The sequence below is a fragment of the Bacillus rossius genome, assembly GCF_032445375.1.
Source record: "Bacillus rossius redtenbacheri isolate Brsri chromosome 4 unlocalized genomic scaffold, Brsri_v3 Brsri_v3_scf4_2, whole genome shotgun sequence".
NCBI lineage: Eukaryota > Metazoa > Arthropoda > Insecta > Phasmatodea > Bacillidae > Bacillus > Bacillus rossius.
The window spans coordinates 22,249,380-22,266,417 of NW_026962011.1; the positions used below are offsets into that span (position 1 = coordinate 22,249,380).

At 39.2% G+C, this 17,038-nt stretch overlaps 1 protein-coding gene across 1 annotated transcript in view; it reads right to left on the reverse strand.

Moving 5' to 3' along the window:
• Nucleotides 1-16,474, reverse strand: part of LOC134542265 (retinol dehydrogenase 12-like) — a 100,117-nt gene extending 83,643 nt beyond the window's left edge. Inside the window, exon 1 of the mRNA XM_063386383.1 lies at nt 16,302-16,474. Within this exon, the coding sequence (XP_063242453.1) occupies nt 16,302-16,354 (53 nt within the window). The 5' untranslated portion in view covers nt 16,355-16,474. The remainder of the gene's footprint in view (nt 1-16,301) is intronic.
• Between the last annotated feature and the right edge of the window lie 564 nt (nt 16,475-17,038).

The window sequence follows — 17,038 nt, forward strand, 5'->3', positions numbered from 1 at the left end:
TAGTTTTTCTTCAACAGAAAAAGTTTTTAGCAATGACGTATGTCCAAAAACTTACATCAAGTAATACAAAATATTTTTTGCAGTTTTCATTGACTATCGAATCATTCCATTTGCAAAGAAAAATTTTAAACTGTATAATGAAATGGCTCCGATAAAAGCGAAAAATATTTTTTTAAAAATACTAAACCCCAGCTTTAGACCAATTTTCAACACGGAATTTTATTAAAATTCTGTCCATCTTGTTAAAATTAATTAAATAGTTGATACTATAAAGTTTTCCTTTGGCTTTGTGAACTTTAGTTCGCATCATATGTCACAGATAACAGCACACTGGTTACACATTTCCGTTTTCATGTGACTTCCGTTTCAATTACGAAATTAATCCTACCAAATACCGTATACCAAGAGCTAAGATGTCTACACATCAAAAATAATTATCTTAAAAATAGTAGCTATTAAAAAAAATATTTTTAATTACTAAGAAGTGCCATGAAACATATGGATTACAAGAATAATATATGTACAATTTTCAAACTGTCTCTGAGAATATCACAGCTTGATAACAATGTCTGCTGATGACGTATTATAGATATGCAAACACTATTGGCTAAGACTCGATTTGTTGAAAGGTTCTTCAGAAGGGCTGCACGTCACATCCGAGCCGCAGCCAAACCTCTTTCCCGCCATTACAACCCATCACCTCCCGACCGCTACTGCTGTAGCTGATACAGAAGTATCAGCTACTTGTAACCAGTACATTACTGTATAACTGACTGGTTGGAACAGATACCGAAAATTGCTGTAACAACCCACCTCTACCTCCCGTGCAGGCACATCCCGACATCACATTTCATCCATCGCACTGTACGACCGGACTATTCCCTGGCCCCCACTCCCCACAAGAGGTTCCTTGACTACGGGGCTGACCACTCTCCCTAAACCCTCCCCCCCCCCCCTCAACGCTAGCCTTCTAAGGGCAACGAAGAGCGTCGGTGTGACGTCACACAAGAGGCGGTAGTCCCCCCCCCCCCCCCCAAGTCGACAGTCCGTGTGCACAACCCTGAAATAAGATCTCGTGAACACCCAGTAAGTGGCATACAAAGTTCCTGTAGCCCATTGGATATACTATGTCTACCACATGTGCTTTAATTTCATTTTATTAGTGTTTTTTTTTGTACTACTTTCCCCCTTAAGTGTAAATGGACAAAATAATCCAAACCCAAACACGGTTAAGAAACTTAGAAATGTCTGGCACATTTTGTATTATGTAAAAAATTGTTCCTAGTAAAAAAATATAAGCTATATGCTTCGTACACCTTCAGTGAATACAATTATTTTTTTTTTTTAATCAAACTAATTAATTTTTTTTTTTTAAATGAAACTATAAAAACCGACCCGCAGCCATCACTGATTCAGACCTGCACCCTAGAACTCGCGACTCGGCAGACGAGGACCGGCCGCGATGCAGTCGTCCGAGAGCTCGTGTTCCGTGGAGCGGGGGTGGCCGCAGTGGCGGGGAACGCGGGTTGGGTCACCTGGTCTCGGCGTACCACGGTTCCCCGTATTCCCCCGTAACCGTCCCAGGCCAGCGCTGGAACGACTCCTAGCCACATGCAGTGGCCAGGACCTGTCCTGTCTGTGTTCACCGCCTGGGAATGACCTCGCAGTCAAGGATGCGTTGAGCAAAAACTTGAAAAAAAGAAGAAACCCGTGAATAGGAGAATGATATGGGTGAGGGGGGGGGGGGGGGGCGGGCGGAAGAAGCATGTATTGAGAAACTAGTTCCACCTCCCCCCAATTTATTTTTCTCTCCATAAGACGGTTTTTTTTTATCAGGTATAAGTTGCAGTCAGTGTATCCGTCTCTCAAAGCTTTTTTGCCTAATATCATGCTGTGCTAAATGTAATGAAACCACATAGGAAGACCGTTATACGTTAAATAATTGTAATGAATCTTCGGCATGGTAACGATATTGGCAACGAACGATATTCTGATCCTGCAGAATATGAAAAAGCACGAATGGCAGTCCGATTTGCGACCACGTGAATCTGGTCCTTCTCAACAGCTCCCATTCTTAGACAATAAATTATTGAAAGAAATCACCTCAGTCGCAGCTACGCTGATGTGAGACGCTTGCTCTCCCGCGATGGACGCACGTGGCGGAGAAGCAGATAAGATTTCAGTGTTCCAGTGTTCCAGTATTCCAGTGAGACGGTGTCTCGCTCACTGCGCAGTCAAGCCTCGCCCCGCGAGCACTGGCGAGGTTTGTGGGGGGGGGGGGGGGGGGAAGGGGGGTTGCCGTTACACGGACCCCCCCCCCCCCAACTACTAAACAAGCGAGCATTGGCGAGGTTTCGGGAGGGGAGGGGAGGGGGGTTTGCCGTGAAACGGACCCCCACACAGAGGCGAGCAGGCAGCGCAGATGTAGCCGCTTCCACTGGGAGTCCAATCCACGTTCCAGAATCATCATCATCAATCTATCTATCATCCATACAGGGCCGTAGAGAGGGAGAGGCCGGGCACCTAGTTCAGTTTCAAGATTTTTTATGACATGACGTCTAATAAATCGATGAACGCCAACTGCACGCACGAAAAAGTGTCCCATTACGCACATTGTCCCGTTACGATGTGTCCCGTTACGCTCATTGTACGCTTGCGCCACATCTATCTCTCTCTTCCACTCGATTGGAACAACCATAGATTTGACTTTTTCGAGGCACATTAAACTTGAAACACTCCCATTCGTTTACTACTTTTCCTATCATCGTCCTATCCTTAACAGAATAACACATAGATTGGAAGAAGTTAAATAGCAAACATGTATAAAAGTTATGGTTAAAATAATCTCTTCGTTAAAGTGATAAACATATTTGAATTAATGAGTGCAAATAAAAGTAAATTTATCAATTAATTTATAGATTTCATTTCACTCCTCCTTTGTATCCATAAAAAATAGTGATAATTCAATAAAAATTATTCAATTTTATTCATAAAAGTATGCAATAATTTCATCAATGTTTTGTGATGACGTCACATTAAACTATCGTCCGTAAACCGACTTTACAGACAACCAATTTTTTTTTTAATGCTTTTAGTATTTAGACCCCACTCGGGTATGTTGAGCAGTTTTCAAATGGGGTTGGTTCGATATGAAGCTCTGAACACCGCATCGTGTGCCCAGGTAGGCGGAGCCCTTGGCCTCTAACGCTTGCGACGAGCGTCCAAACCACTGCACCGCTCTCGACGCGGGTCGCCGTGTGTCAACACTTGATTGGCTGAAGCTCGTGGCATCTAGGCTGTTTAAAAAACCAAAAACCGCTTTAGTGAGAGCTCCGGCGCTGTTTCTTTTCTAACAATGCATCATCGGCCCGTGGAGTGTGTGCTGAGGTCACCAAGCACCAATCAACAGGACGCATGTATTCGTGAGGAGTCGCCGCGACCTCTGAGCAGTCGGCCAAGGAGAACGAGCGGTCACGAGCGGCTAGCGTCGGGTTTCACGTCGCCACGCCACGACGTTCATTCAAAATTGAGGAAATTAATGAAGTTGAAACTTCTTTGCAGAGGGAAGGGGCTACGATTTTCGAGCGTTACGAAAATTCCGACCGCACGAGGGGAATTGTTGGGTGCGTGGCGGTAGAGGAGAAGAGTGCGTCAGCGGCGACGCCACTCCAACGCATGCGCTAAGCGGTCGAATGGGAAAACAGCATGGTTGGAGAGGGGGGATAGGTACGTAGCGGAGCATGCTATATGCTAGTTGTAACACCCTGGCTTGAAAGGTCGTTGGCTGTTGACTGGAAGAAGGAAGATGAAGATGGCGCAATGTCAGGCTGCCTTTCGCTCCGAGAGCCAGCAGTTCGAGCCGGTTTACTGGCTCGTCTGCCCACTTCTGTTTTAACTGTGGCTGCCTGGGCAGCTGTGGCTGGGCCGACGAGTGAAGTCGCCCGCCCCTGGGGGCGCTTGCGCCCCTGGTTAATAATAACCCAGGAGTTCCCAACCTTTAAATGCGGGCCGCAAGGCCCAAGCACCCAACTCCAGCATGGTTGATTTTTCAGCCCCTCCAACTCTTCTTACCTGGACCCTTCTTCCTCTTGTCCAGTAGTTACCTGCTTGCTTAATGCATGTTATTTGATCCCCGCATGAACCGGCCCAGGGTTTTCCCTGTGTCTATGCAGGTTTTACCTGGGTCACATTAGCTAGCTTTTAAGCTAGGCGACCAATGGGGCGTCAGTCATGGCGCCAATCGCAGCCATGGCTGGCCAGTAAACCCCAATAGCACACGATGCACGCGCCCTTGTCCTGCATGGTTAAAAACCCGCATGGTAGAGAGTATAGGCTTCGGCCTGAGACACACTTAGGTCCTCCCCTAACCTGGACCCTCCCCTACACACTTAGAATTAACTTAGGCTAGGAAAAAAAAATTACGACCTGAAGGGGAGCTGGCAGGAGGGGAGGGGTAGAAATAATGCAGCAGTAATGCTACGGAATTCTCGTAACGCTGATTGTGTTTGTCTACTCAGTTTTCGTAACGGCTGAAGATTGACGCTACCATATTTCTTTTATTTAATTTAAAATATCTACAAATTATTTATTCGTGCGGAAAAATTCTTGATTAGCGAAATTAAATTTATAAGTAGCGTTCATTTAAGTAAATAGTGAAATTGAAAATATTAAAAAAAAAAAAAAAAAAACGTACAGACACATGAGGTGAGCTTTATAAATATAATTTATTTTTGATATGTGAACACTGTGATTTGAAATATCAAAAGGACTTATAAAGTCTTATTCACAAGTCTATAAGTGTAATTTATGTTCGATGGGGAGTTTTTTGTTCTTTCGTTTTATTCAGCCGGAGATCGTGATTCAACATCGTGCCTAAAAATAATTAAGAGGCAGAAAAAAAAAAGGTATTATTAAAGGCAACGTGGGAATAATCCGCCAAAAGAGGCGCCAAAAAGTGCCAGGGTACGGATGCGAGAGTACAGAGCGCGGAAAAAGGCTCCCCCCCCCCCCCTCATTTGACATCATTCCCGCATCCTTACTTCTCTGTATTATATCTTGTTTAATAAAAAATACTAAGAATTTATCTCTTATATATTCCTAAAAGGCAAGAAGTGTCACTTCTGTCGCGCGTGGACACGCACACACAGCTTTTATTCTTATTTTGTATGCGAGTTTAAAGTCTTGTCAACAGTGAAGTCGTTAGAAACGTTCACAACAACTAACGTCATACAACAAATTTGGGGGACAATCTCAGATGGCACCGTGGTTGTTACATATTTCCGTTCCTTGATTTCCGTCCCATTCACGAAATTACTCTTACCAAACGGCGTGTACGGAGAGCTAATATGTTACAAATTTAAAAAAAAATCTGAACTAAACCGGGTCTCCCTTTGTGGTCGGGCCTAGGGGATATTGCCCCCCCCCCCTTTTTTTTGCCCTTCTCTTTGACCCACCGTCCCTGCTATCACCTCTTCCATACGGCCCTGTCTGCCCGGTGTTGGAAACCACGGCACATCGACATGGCTGACGCGTGATTGGATCCCGGGTTTTCCCAATGCGAGTCCGACGGATTACCGCCATTGCGAAAATGGGCATCGGTACCAGGTACCAGGTACTAGGCGCGGAGCAAGCTTCCAGCGCCACCCGTGAGAGTTTGACGACCGTGCAAAGTCCCCTTATTCGGTCCCCCTCAGTTTACACAGAGGAAATTAAGGGACCTGCGCATTTTCATTCGCGCATTTTCTTCCTACGTTTGGCTGTAAAATCGAGTGGTTCAGTCGGTCCCCGCGAATTTCCTGGCTTTCTGCGTACAAACAGAAACTAAGTTGGGAAACGTCTTAGTAAAATTCAAATGTGAATTAGAAATAGCATGCTTCAAATATTAATCCATACCATTTGTTATTAATGAGTTTTCATTACAGCTAAAAAGAGTTTTTTTGCCGCGATTTTGAACGGTACGAAGAATAATTACACAATGTGATGCTTAGAGATAGGTAAAAAAAAAAAAAAAAAAAAAACTCATTGAGTTTCGTTTCGTAGCAATTATTTAATTTTAATTTTTTAACCAACCATTGACAAAGTCATAGGTATTTTTGATGTTAGAAATATATTAAATAGTGTATATTTGGAAGCAGAGTCGTTTTCTGTAGTTTATGATTTCCGAGTTGCGTCGTGGTTCATATTGTTTCCATATGATTTGCTTTAGTGCTCTTTGTTTAACTCGCATGTTGTTATATACACGCATGATATAAGTCGATTGTTCACTGCGCTCGGCTTTCTTAAACCGTCTACATTCATTTCAGAGGATAAACAAACGTGATTGTGACTTAATCACCGCAAAATGTAGCCCATTATTAAACATGTGAAGTACTGCAACGAAATCAGCGTCTGATTTATTTGAATTTAAAGGTGAATATTTCATCTGTGTCAAGCACTGAATGACACCAAACTTTCCCATAAATGTGTAATTTATTTATGTGTGTGTGTTTATGTGACATTCCCCTAACCTTGCTTTGTTTGATGTGCCAAAACCTTCCCCAAACTTTATATTCTGTTCTCTTACATATTATAAAAAAAGTCGTCCTTATATGTATTTACTATTTATGTACGTAATATAAACACAGATATTAGAAACAAATGTACTCATAAGTTTATCCGTATTGCAGTATTCGTCGTTGACTTCGTGTTCGTTTCAAACCCTTCTAACGCGCTTAACTTTGTAAAATTTTGGTTTAGAATTTTTTTTTATATCTTGTGTGATTTTTCTCCATTTATATTTTAAAAAAACCTGTTGTGTGTCCTAAGGATAATCCTGTCTGAAGAACCAAACGTGCGCATCCATACAAGAGGACAAATGATTTCTTTCTAAAATATATTTTTCATTTTTGTACTTAGTTTGGAATAACTATATACTCGTAAAGAAGTATAACAATTATAAAACACATAAAACTTAATTTTGAGTATAGATGAATATTGGTTAGGATTTAAATAAATATGAGTTTTAAGTATGTCATTTTTTTATGGTAAGCATAATGGGGGAGTAAATATTCTCCTGCGCGTTTCAAGTGCGTTAATTATACCACGCGAGAAAGCGACTTTTTTTTTTTTTTGGATCGGCACAGACCACCAGACACATGCGTTGAGCAACGCCGCCTCCGGACATGCCTCAGGACACCCCTGTGTCGCACACGTGCGCTCGTCTGCCTTTGGCGTAATTGGCGCTCATCGCTTCGTCCACCGAGGCCTGGCAGTTACGTACATCCAACCAGCACTGATTACTGCCAAGGGACGTTTCGTTTCGCAGCAACACGTCGGTTCGGTGCTCCGTCCTTGAAAGTAAATGTATAAAATTTAACACGTGTATAAAAGTTCAGGGAATACTTCGTGCCGTACCTTTAAATTATGCTCGATTGAAGATGAGTAATTTCACAGTCAGATTGCAAGAGATTATGTGTATCTTCTCCCAACATGCCGATTACATTAAAATTGATTTTTTTTTATTTAATGACTGCAGTAATCGTGCAAAACCGATCTGCTGGCTCAGTGGTTGCAGTTTCTGGCTGGTGAACCATGAATCCCGGGTTCGATTCCCGGGGGTGTATTATGTTTTGTAAAAGTATTAGAAAAATTTATCTTTGAAAGATTTGTGCAATGGGAGTGCATGACTTGATGTAGGCTTTTGGACATACGCCATTGCTTAGCACATCGCACCCCCAGAATAATACTGTCGTAACTCCCAAAAATGCCATTTTGAGGTAAGTGCGCAGCCTGACTCACCGTTTTGACACGCATAGAACAGTAAAACTGTCGTATCTCTAAGTACGAAGGACATCAGTCAATGAACAAAACCACAGTATAGATCTAATCGTTTTACAGTGGGTATAAACACAAAGACTGTCGTAACTCCAGTTACCACAGTTTTGCTGTTAAAAGAAAATATTTTTTAAAGTTTGGTACTGTGGTAACTCCAGTTACAACAGTTTTGTTGTTAAGAGAAAATATATTTTGAAGGTTGGTACTGTATGTTACAGCTGGTGACCGCCATTATTAACCGAAATATGTTATATTAGATGGGATTCGCAGCCACATAAAATCCTTCCCTGTGATAGAAAGCCACTACTTACGTGCTCAAACAAGGCGATGCTATTTAGATGGGAGCCTATCGATTTCTTACATGTACCGACTGTATAAAGAAAAATGTGGCATATCAAATGAGGTATGTGCTAAGGAACATACGTATGCAAGAGTGTTCAACAACGAATTTAATTTAGGTTTTTTTCACACCAAAAAAGGACCAGTGTGTACTTGGCGAGCAATACAATAACGCCAGTCTTGAGGAACGTGTGCAGCTCGAAGATAGATATCAAAACCACATTAAATGTAAATAATGTCATGTGAAATAAAATGGGCTGATGTAGAAGTAGCACTCAAAAACAAGCAAATAAGAGTGTGTGACTGATTTACAGTCAGTACTCCAGACACCTTGTGGGAATGTTTCTGTATTGTACTATAAAAGGAGACTAAATGTGTATAATTTCACAATATTTGACAATGCATCAAAGGATGACTATTGTTACCTGTGGAATGAGGCATCTGGAAACAAAGGAGCAATAGAAATTGCATCGTGTGTGTATGAATATATATAAAGTGTACAGACTGTACAGATTTCATGTTCTACAGCGATAATTGTTGTGCTCAAAACAAAAACAAATTCCTAGCTACAATGTATCTGTTCGCCACCCAGACACTACAGAAGGTAAAATCCATTACACACAAATATTTGAATGTAGGACACACACAGAATGCTGGAGATTCGATGCATTCTTGTATCGAAAAACAAAAAAAGAGAGCCTTGAAAAGTGGTCTTGTTTATGTACCTTCACAGTGGACTGGGATTGTTCAGTGTTCCAAAAAGACAGGAAATCCTTATCATGTGAGGGAAATGAACTTTACCGACTTTCATGACTTTAAGACATTATCTGCAGAAATGGGAAGTAATTTCACTGTAGATGAACATGGAGATGTCATGAAATGGAATGACATTCGCGTACTAAAAGTCAAGAAAGATCACAAATATGTGCTGTTTTATAAGACAGATTTTGAAAGTGACGAATTCAAATCTATCCATATTAGGCGACGTCGAAGAGGTCGTCCGTTTTCTGAGGGTTTTTCACTCACTCCTGCCTACATAGTAAGGCCATGCATCTCTTCTGAAAAGAAGGACCTTTCATCATTATGTACTGATGGAATAATTCCAAGTGTATATCACGAGTTCTATCAGTCCCTACCAACAACTACTGATCACTTGATCAGTCACAGCGAAGCAACAATCCCAATGAGGATACTTTCGAATGTGAAAGCGAGCAGCTAGTGTTTTTTGTTGTTGATGAAAACTCTTTACAAACAACTGCAATAATGTGTTGCATTGATGATACTTGTTTTTTAAGTGTAATTTGGGACAGTGTAATTAATGTTTGTTCTCTATAGTAACTACAGTATATTCAACCAACTTGAAGTATTTAAATAGTCACTGACAGTTAACTTGTATCTACATTTTTTAATGTTCAAATTCGACTGCAGTTGTGTTGAATTAACTTTTATTATAAGTATTATAAGTGTAATTAATAAAAATGTAACATTTAGTTTTTGTTGTCTTTACTAACCAGAATGTCAATAATTATTCATAATAAACATGGTTGTAATTATTTATTTGCACCTGTCACCAACAGTTAAACTGTTGTAACTTCTTTCATTATTTTTTTAAAATATTTATATTCAATTTCAGATGTCTATTAGAAGGTATCTTCAAAGCATTGCAATAACAACACATGCCACAAAAATTACGAAAGGGAGGTAGCTGACCCTGATTTATCATGACACTTTCAAATTTTTAAACCCAATTTACTCAAAACATTGAATTCGTAGTTACGACAGTCTTATTCTGGGGGTGCGACATGTATGTTTGCAGAAGAAAACTACAAAAAAACACAAATTAAGCAAAAATTTCTGTTGTCAGGATTTAACGCCACACAATATTCCACAACAGGAATATGGACAAAAAACAAAGAAAAATGGACTAACAAAACGAAAAAACCCCCACAAATGATGACAGCACAAAAATTCCGAACCCAAAACAAAAATTCAACACAACAGTTGAAACGAGACAAAAAACACAGCAAAACGAAAAGACGAAACAAACACAATAGTTTTCCAAAAAAAAAAAAAGAGAAACGAAAAAACCCCCACAAATGATGACAGCACAAAAAATATTGAACCCAAAAAATTCAGCACAACAGTCAAAACGAGACAAAAACACGACCAAACGAAAAGACGAAACAAACACAACAGTTTTCTAAAACAGAAACAAGCAATTTTTTCTAAAATTAGTTGCGTTTTTAATAATGTAAGTTGGTGAAAAGTTGTAAAAATTACAAATGTGAAATATCTCTTGAACAAATGATTTTTTTGGTTGCTTTTTAACTGTACAATTTATTTTCCGAGTTTGACCATAAGGAACCATGACATCCCGTATACTAATGCTTGACCAATCCGTAGAGTTCTGTGGTCTGTGCGCGGCCGAGATAATAGCGGAGTTGTAGTGAAACAAAAACAGACGCGCTTGTGCGATCGTAATATGGTGTATACACTGTAAATTTTCTTTGTAAATGAAAACAACTGTGTATCACTACAAAATAGTGTTCGCAGTAATACCGGATTCGGATTCTTAACCGAGAATTTATGCTTGGTGTTGTCCCAGTCCTCCGTTCTCTGAATATCTTTGCATGATGAATAAGCATGATGCAATAAAATAAAATCTCTTTCATTGTTTAAAAAATGATTGAAAGAAACATAGTTAAATTATAAAATTATGCGCCAAATTTTGTAAGAAATGCCTACTCAGTATTATCTCGAAAAACATATTTCATAGATGCAAAACTAATTATAGCCATATGTTGTACAAATGTACAATATCTTTCTTATAGTAGCTTATTATAAACTATTTCTTGGCAACTGGTTTTCCAAGTAATATTTGTAAAAGTACAGATTTTTTATTTGTGTAACGTACGAAAATTAACGATGAAAACCAGCATTTCAGAAATTGCTAGAGCTCGCAATGACGACTGAGGTCGAGCGATTGTAAAGCGTCTCGAGCACGTCAATGATTTGGTCGCAGTCGATGCACAGTATTACAACTCATGTTTGAAGAAAACTGTACCAAGCACCGCCGACTGGGAATATTAAAAAAAAAAAAAAAAAAAAAAAAAAAAAACGGTATACCAATGAGATCGATACTGTAATGCAGTCAGTATATTTACTCTTTTCTCGAGCAGAACTCTGAAGAGTGTCAAGTTTTCTATGAACGAACTGATGGCCGAAATTGAAAGTTATTACCACCCACACACAAGAACTAAGGCACAAATCCTCAATAAATATAAAAAGAATGACGACGTTTTGATTGCCTTCACTGCCATTAAATCTCTTGTGGTTTTCTTGCGAAACACAGGGTAAAAATTGCTGACGGTAGCCTGGTACCACCCAACACCGCCAACAAGACATAAGAACGTCGGCGTATTGTAAACACAGCTGCAGCGATCGTCATAAAGGATATTCGCTCCAAGGTCCACGAGATAACATACTATCAGATAGTTTTAGATTGAGTCCCCGATAAACTGTGCGCATTTGAAGAACAAACGTGCGTTGAGAAATGGAAGGAAAAGATAATTGCTCTCGCATTCGTTCGATCGAAATATACATCCAACGCCATCCATCATCGTATTCGATGGATATCCAGAAGACGTAGCAGACCGTAGTGCCAAATGTGCGGCGCGATCCCGATGATCACGGAAACCTGCTTCAGCAGACACATGTTTTGACGAGACAGTGATACCATCTCGGGAACGATGCAAACAAGAACCAAGTCATTGGGATGTTGAAAGACAAAACTTGAAACTGCGAACTCACTGGTCACGCAAGCCAAGAAAGTTGCGGACACGCTATTAAATTCGGCAATCAGCATTTCATCTACATTTGATTCCGTAATAGTTGACGGCGAAGATGTAGATCTTCTTATTCTTTTGACGTCTCTATCTACTCGTTCAAACATTTACGTTCTCACACCAGGTAGAGGATTATAACATATTATTCTTGCATGCCTTCAGTGGTTGTAATATATCAGCACGTTAAGGCTGTTTTCCAAGTCTAATTCAGATGTTGGGCTCTGTATTAATAAGATCTGTAAGTGGACTCCTATTCTACCCTAAAAGGGCGCAGACATATAAGGGGAGGTGGCGGGTGAGCCGGCATTCGGGCCGGAAAACAGTGTTGATTTCAACCAACGAAATTTCGCGACGTATCCGACATCTGTTGGGAGTGTTAGTATGTAACTATATTAACTACCAAATGATCATCCCTTGACATCTGACCAGCAATTTGTGAGCACAGTGTTTTCAACTTTTTAATAAATAAGGTTTATATAAAGTTTTTAGCTAACCATTATAACCACGACACATGTTTTTTATTTACAATTTTGGCTAATGACTTATAATTAAGTAATATCATTAATTATTTTTAAAGCAGGAATTACACCTGAGCATTTTAATATCGCGACAATTTCTTGCCGCAATATTATTGATAAATATGAACAGTTCTGTATTCCCACCAAAATGGCTTCCTACTCTACTCTCATTGGTTACTGCGACATGCGTCCGTAACAGAAATAAAATGTATTCATTTTCCTTCTGTGCACACGACCTGTATCCCATCCACACGACCATCCTAGGCGCTGTTGTGAATCAGTAGGTTGGAAAACATGGCGGTCAGATCTTGTGCGCACGACCTACTGTTGCTGTTACTGTTATTTTTTTTCAATTTTGCACCTAGCTTATAGCGCATAACGTGGAAGAAAATTCTATCTGTAACGTTTAGTTCGGTTCTGAAGACGAAGTTGCAAAACCTGGCCCATCAGGGACAACGAAGCAAAGGAGAATGGACAATTTCGTAATTAGTGCGTTACATGTGGATTATTACCAACAAAACAAAACGCGCCTCTTACTCTACATCATTGTGGTGTGGAAATTAATTTTTTTGCTAATACACAAGTTGGAGTAGACTTTTCGTCGCTCATACACTGAAACGATTCATTTTACAAGAACAAAGTTATATTATTATTAATTTATAACGTAATTATTTTCATCATAAAACGAGTCGAAAAGGAGATATTGTAAAAAATGTTTTGGGCGCCATTTTTTTTAATATGGTAGCATAAGTGGCAAAAATACTAAGTGAAGAAGTGAAAGTTCGAAGAAAGCACGTTAAAGTCTATATTTCCAAAACTCCCGGAAAACGTTCCAGGTAAAACTACCAAATAACTGGACTATAACAGCAATAAAACTAACAGATGCAAAAGTTATCAAAGCTTTAAGTGATTATCTATAATCTACTTTTTGTAAGAAGCCTGACAGCAAGGATCTTCATGGTGACTGTAATTAATTAAATTAATGTAATTGAAGAGCTGACCCTAAAACCACCTTTACTGTCCAAGCCAGGTCTAACACTTAATATGAAAGAAGACCTTCAGGATTAACTGGCATGTAATTTTATTCCACAAGCCTACACAGACTTGTCGGTGTCTATAATAATAGTGATATTATAAACACTGTATTCATCTTCAGTTTTGTTATGATTTCCCATAATTTACTTGACGTTTTGTTGCACTACGCGGTATTATTCCAGTATGTTCGAAATTGATTGGATTGTGCTTAAAGTCTCGTAGACATCAGAGTCAATAGAAACTATGGGCGGAATGTGTGATGGAAGGGAAACGGGAGCACCCCGAGTAAACCCACCGGCTCACGGCAACGTCCGCTATGTTTCCCACTCGCGAAAATATGGGATCGACACCGACGTAAATCGAACCCGGATTGCATTAGTGATCGGTGGATGACCTGACCTGTTCTTTTTTTTAATTCACTTCTTTCTCTTATTATTTTTATGTTTGGCGTGTTGGTAATTTTCATCACTAACGAGCCATCAATTTCCCCTAAATGATATTTTATTCAAATATATTTAATTTATTATTTTTATTTAACATGTCTATTTGATATATTTAGACGATAGATATTCACACCCGTGTGTTACCGGGGACTCGAATTTAGAAGCCAACGCACCGAAAGCCAGCGTTAGTCCGACTGCGCTACTGAGGTCAGCCCGCTCCACAACTTTAGGTGACGTCAGGCACCAATATGATTTTCTAGGTTGTGACATTTTTTAAGTTATGAAGTTTCTAACTGACGTGGTTCGATGATATGTGTTTCTAAGTTACGTGTTTCTAGATAAGGCAGTTATAATTGTAATTTTGTAAGTTAAAATAGTTCTACGCTAAGAGTTTATAATTTATGATGTTTTCTAAGTTATGTATTTTTAACATTTGACGTTAAAAAGTTGCATGTTTCTAAGTTATGACAACATAACTTACAACTGATACAACTTGTAAATTTATATCCTGTATGTTTCTTAGTTATGACGTCACCCCCATGGATGTTACTTTCTGGCTTTTAACAAACACGGTAATTTTTTTTATATAAGCTTGGTAACAGCTCAAATTAATCTTCTATGATTATAGTCATTTTAATGATTTACTCTGCCAAGTAAATTCACAGTATTGTAAATATATTTTTCTTAAAGTGGTAGACCTTTAACATTGTCAAATGCTTCTCCTGGAAAATTGCAGTACTTGAATTATGGCATTGTCATATCGAATGAAAGCTATCAACATCATGGAAATGAGTTTTGTTGTAAATAAAGTACGAACGTATACTCATTTCGGGTTATATATCGATAAAGTGACTACATGCGTAGTGGATAGTGACTGTTCAGACAGAAAATCTAAACAGTGTAGGAACACACTACAGCGAGGTTTATTTATTTTGTTTATTTATTGTTGTCTACGTTTGACGTCGCTGCGATAACAAGGTCATTAGAGATCAGGAAAATCGGGGAAAGGCTTAGACTGTGGCCTGCAGTTCGGAAACAGTCCCAACATTTGTCTGTAGTTATTTTAAGAATATACGTAGAATCAAAATATAGTTGATGGACCGGGATTACAACCCAGGTACTTCCTAATATAAGAGTCCAACGTTTACCCGTTGCGCCACATTGTTATTTCATTACTTAATCGATTTATATCTTATCTTTAATCTAAACACTCGGAATATTTTTAAACATTGTGCAAACAATCGTTTATAGATTATTTTGGTAAGTTTTTAGAGACATCACGTTAAAAAACTGCATAAATAAAAAGCATTTTAACTGACTGCTGTAAGTCGCTGTCATCTAGGACTTAACTGCACGTTTTTGGTGGTACGCAGAAGGTCTACAGCAGCAAAATTTCGGTATGTTAAGCGTAGTCGACACTACCATTGTGCAAAAATTCAACTGTGGACAAATTTCTCACGGGTTTGTGCCTTTTTATGTCTTAGTTCCCTGGATTACAAGGCTGTGGACTGGTGTCAGTCTTCTTGTCGTGCATAAAGAAACTATGAGTTTTGAGTGCTAAACACAATAAAGATAAGGATGTTTTGCAAGTTTTTTTTAAGTGCTTCCAAGAACCTTTACCGGATATTTTATGCCTTAAAAAATTATCATTGAAACACGCTTTTTCAGTATGTTAACTATTCTACAAATACAGTTTAAAAACTAATACGAACACAGAACTAATCACCTGTTCTTAAATGCTTTTCCTAAACAGACTTCACTCGGATATCTTTGGCAATTTTTAAATAGCGTGTTTTTTTCTTCTTTTTTTCTTTTCGTAAAGCTCTGCACACCCTATTTGTGCCCAAGTAGGAGGGGACCTTAAGTACCCACAAAAAAAAAATCCAACAAGCTACGTCTGCCACATTTCCCAATTTTGAACATCCGGGACGTGTCTTCCCAAGGTTTTAACCCGGATAATCTATGTTGAATGCTGGCCACCTTGGCACCAAGAAAAGTGATAAGAAAATAACACACAGAGAGTCTTACATGTACTAGACATTGCAAAGATACTGGTTATAGTACACAGGACATTTTAGAGATTAAAAGTCATAACTTAATTACATCAACCTCATACATTAAGACGACGCAATTATTTTCAGTAGGAACTGTTAACAGTAAGAGTTTTAGTTAGCAATTGCTGACCCCAAAATTAATACTAATTATGATTGCTTGAAGAAAAAAAAATTCTTCGTCAAGAATTGTAAATATTCAAAAGCTAATACTTTTTGAAAGGGCTTGAACTAATCGAAAAACATTTCAGTACTCACAAATTGACAAACCCAAGAGGATGTGATAACTCCCGCCACGACTCTCGCCACATAAGCCTGCCGCATCAGCAATAAAGAAAACAAGGATACTGACGGATGAGATATTACCAAAAATTGTTACGTATTATCTACTACCGGAGTACGAAAGAAACATCCCAGAATGCACCTAACAATCAAAATTTAAATTCACAATTTTTTTAATATACATTTAGCGTATTCCTTACGGCTTTAGTTTCAGAGTATTGTGCAAATAGTTTCTGAAAATTTGCTTGTACAGTTGTAACAAATACACACATAAATTAAGAAACTCGACGGTCTAGCGGTTAGAGACCCACTGCCGACGTACAACCCGCTCAGTGTCGAGTGCAGAGGTTCGAATCACTGTAAATGCGGTAATTGCTTTAGACTTCTGGATTTGATTGGTACACTTTAGTTTTGAAAGTCAACTTGAACGCAGTTTCCTATAAAACAAATTGTTACAAACTTCTCCGCGGCCGCAAAACCGATACAAATCTTAAGTGGTTACTCACCTACAGCTGATGTTATTAATCAAGATTGTAGCATGCGTTAGTAGTTACAGAGCTTCTAGTGTCCACTACCTACATTCCTTACCGCACAACTAGGGTCCAATTTCTGGGCCACACGTCTCAAGGTTTACTTTCTCCTAATTCTGACAATCCCCACCTGGGTCAACGCACGAGATAGTAAACGTAGCGTACCATACTTCTATCTGCGCA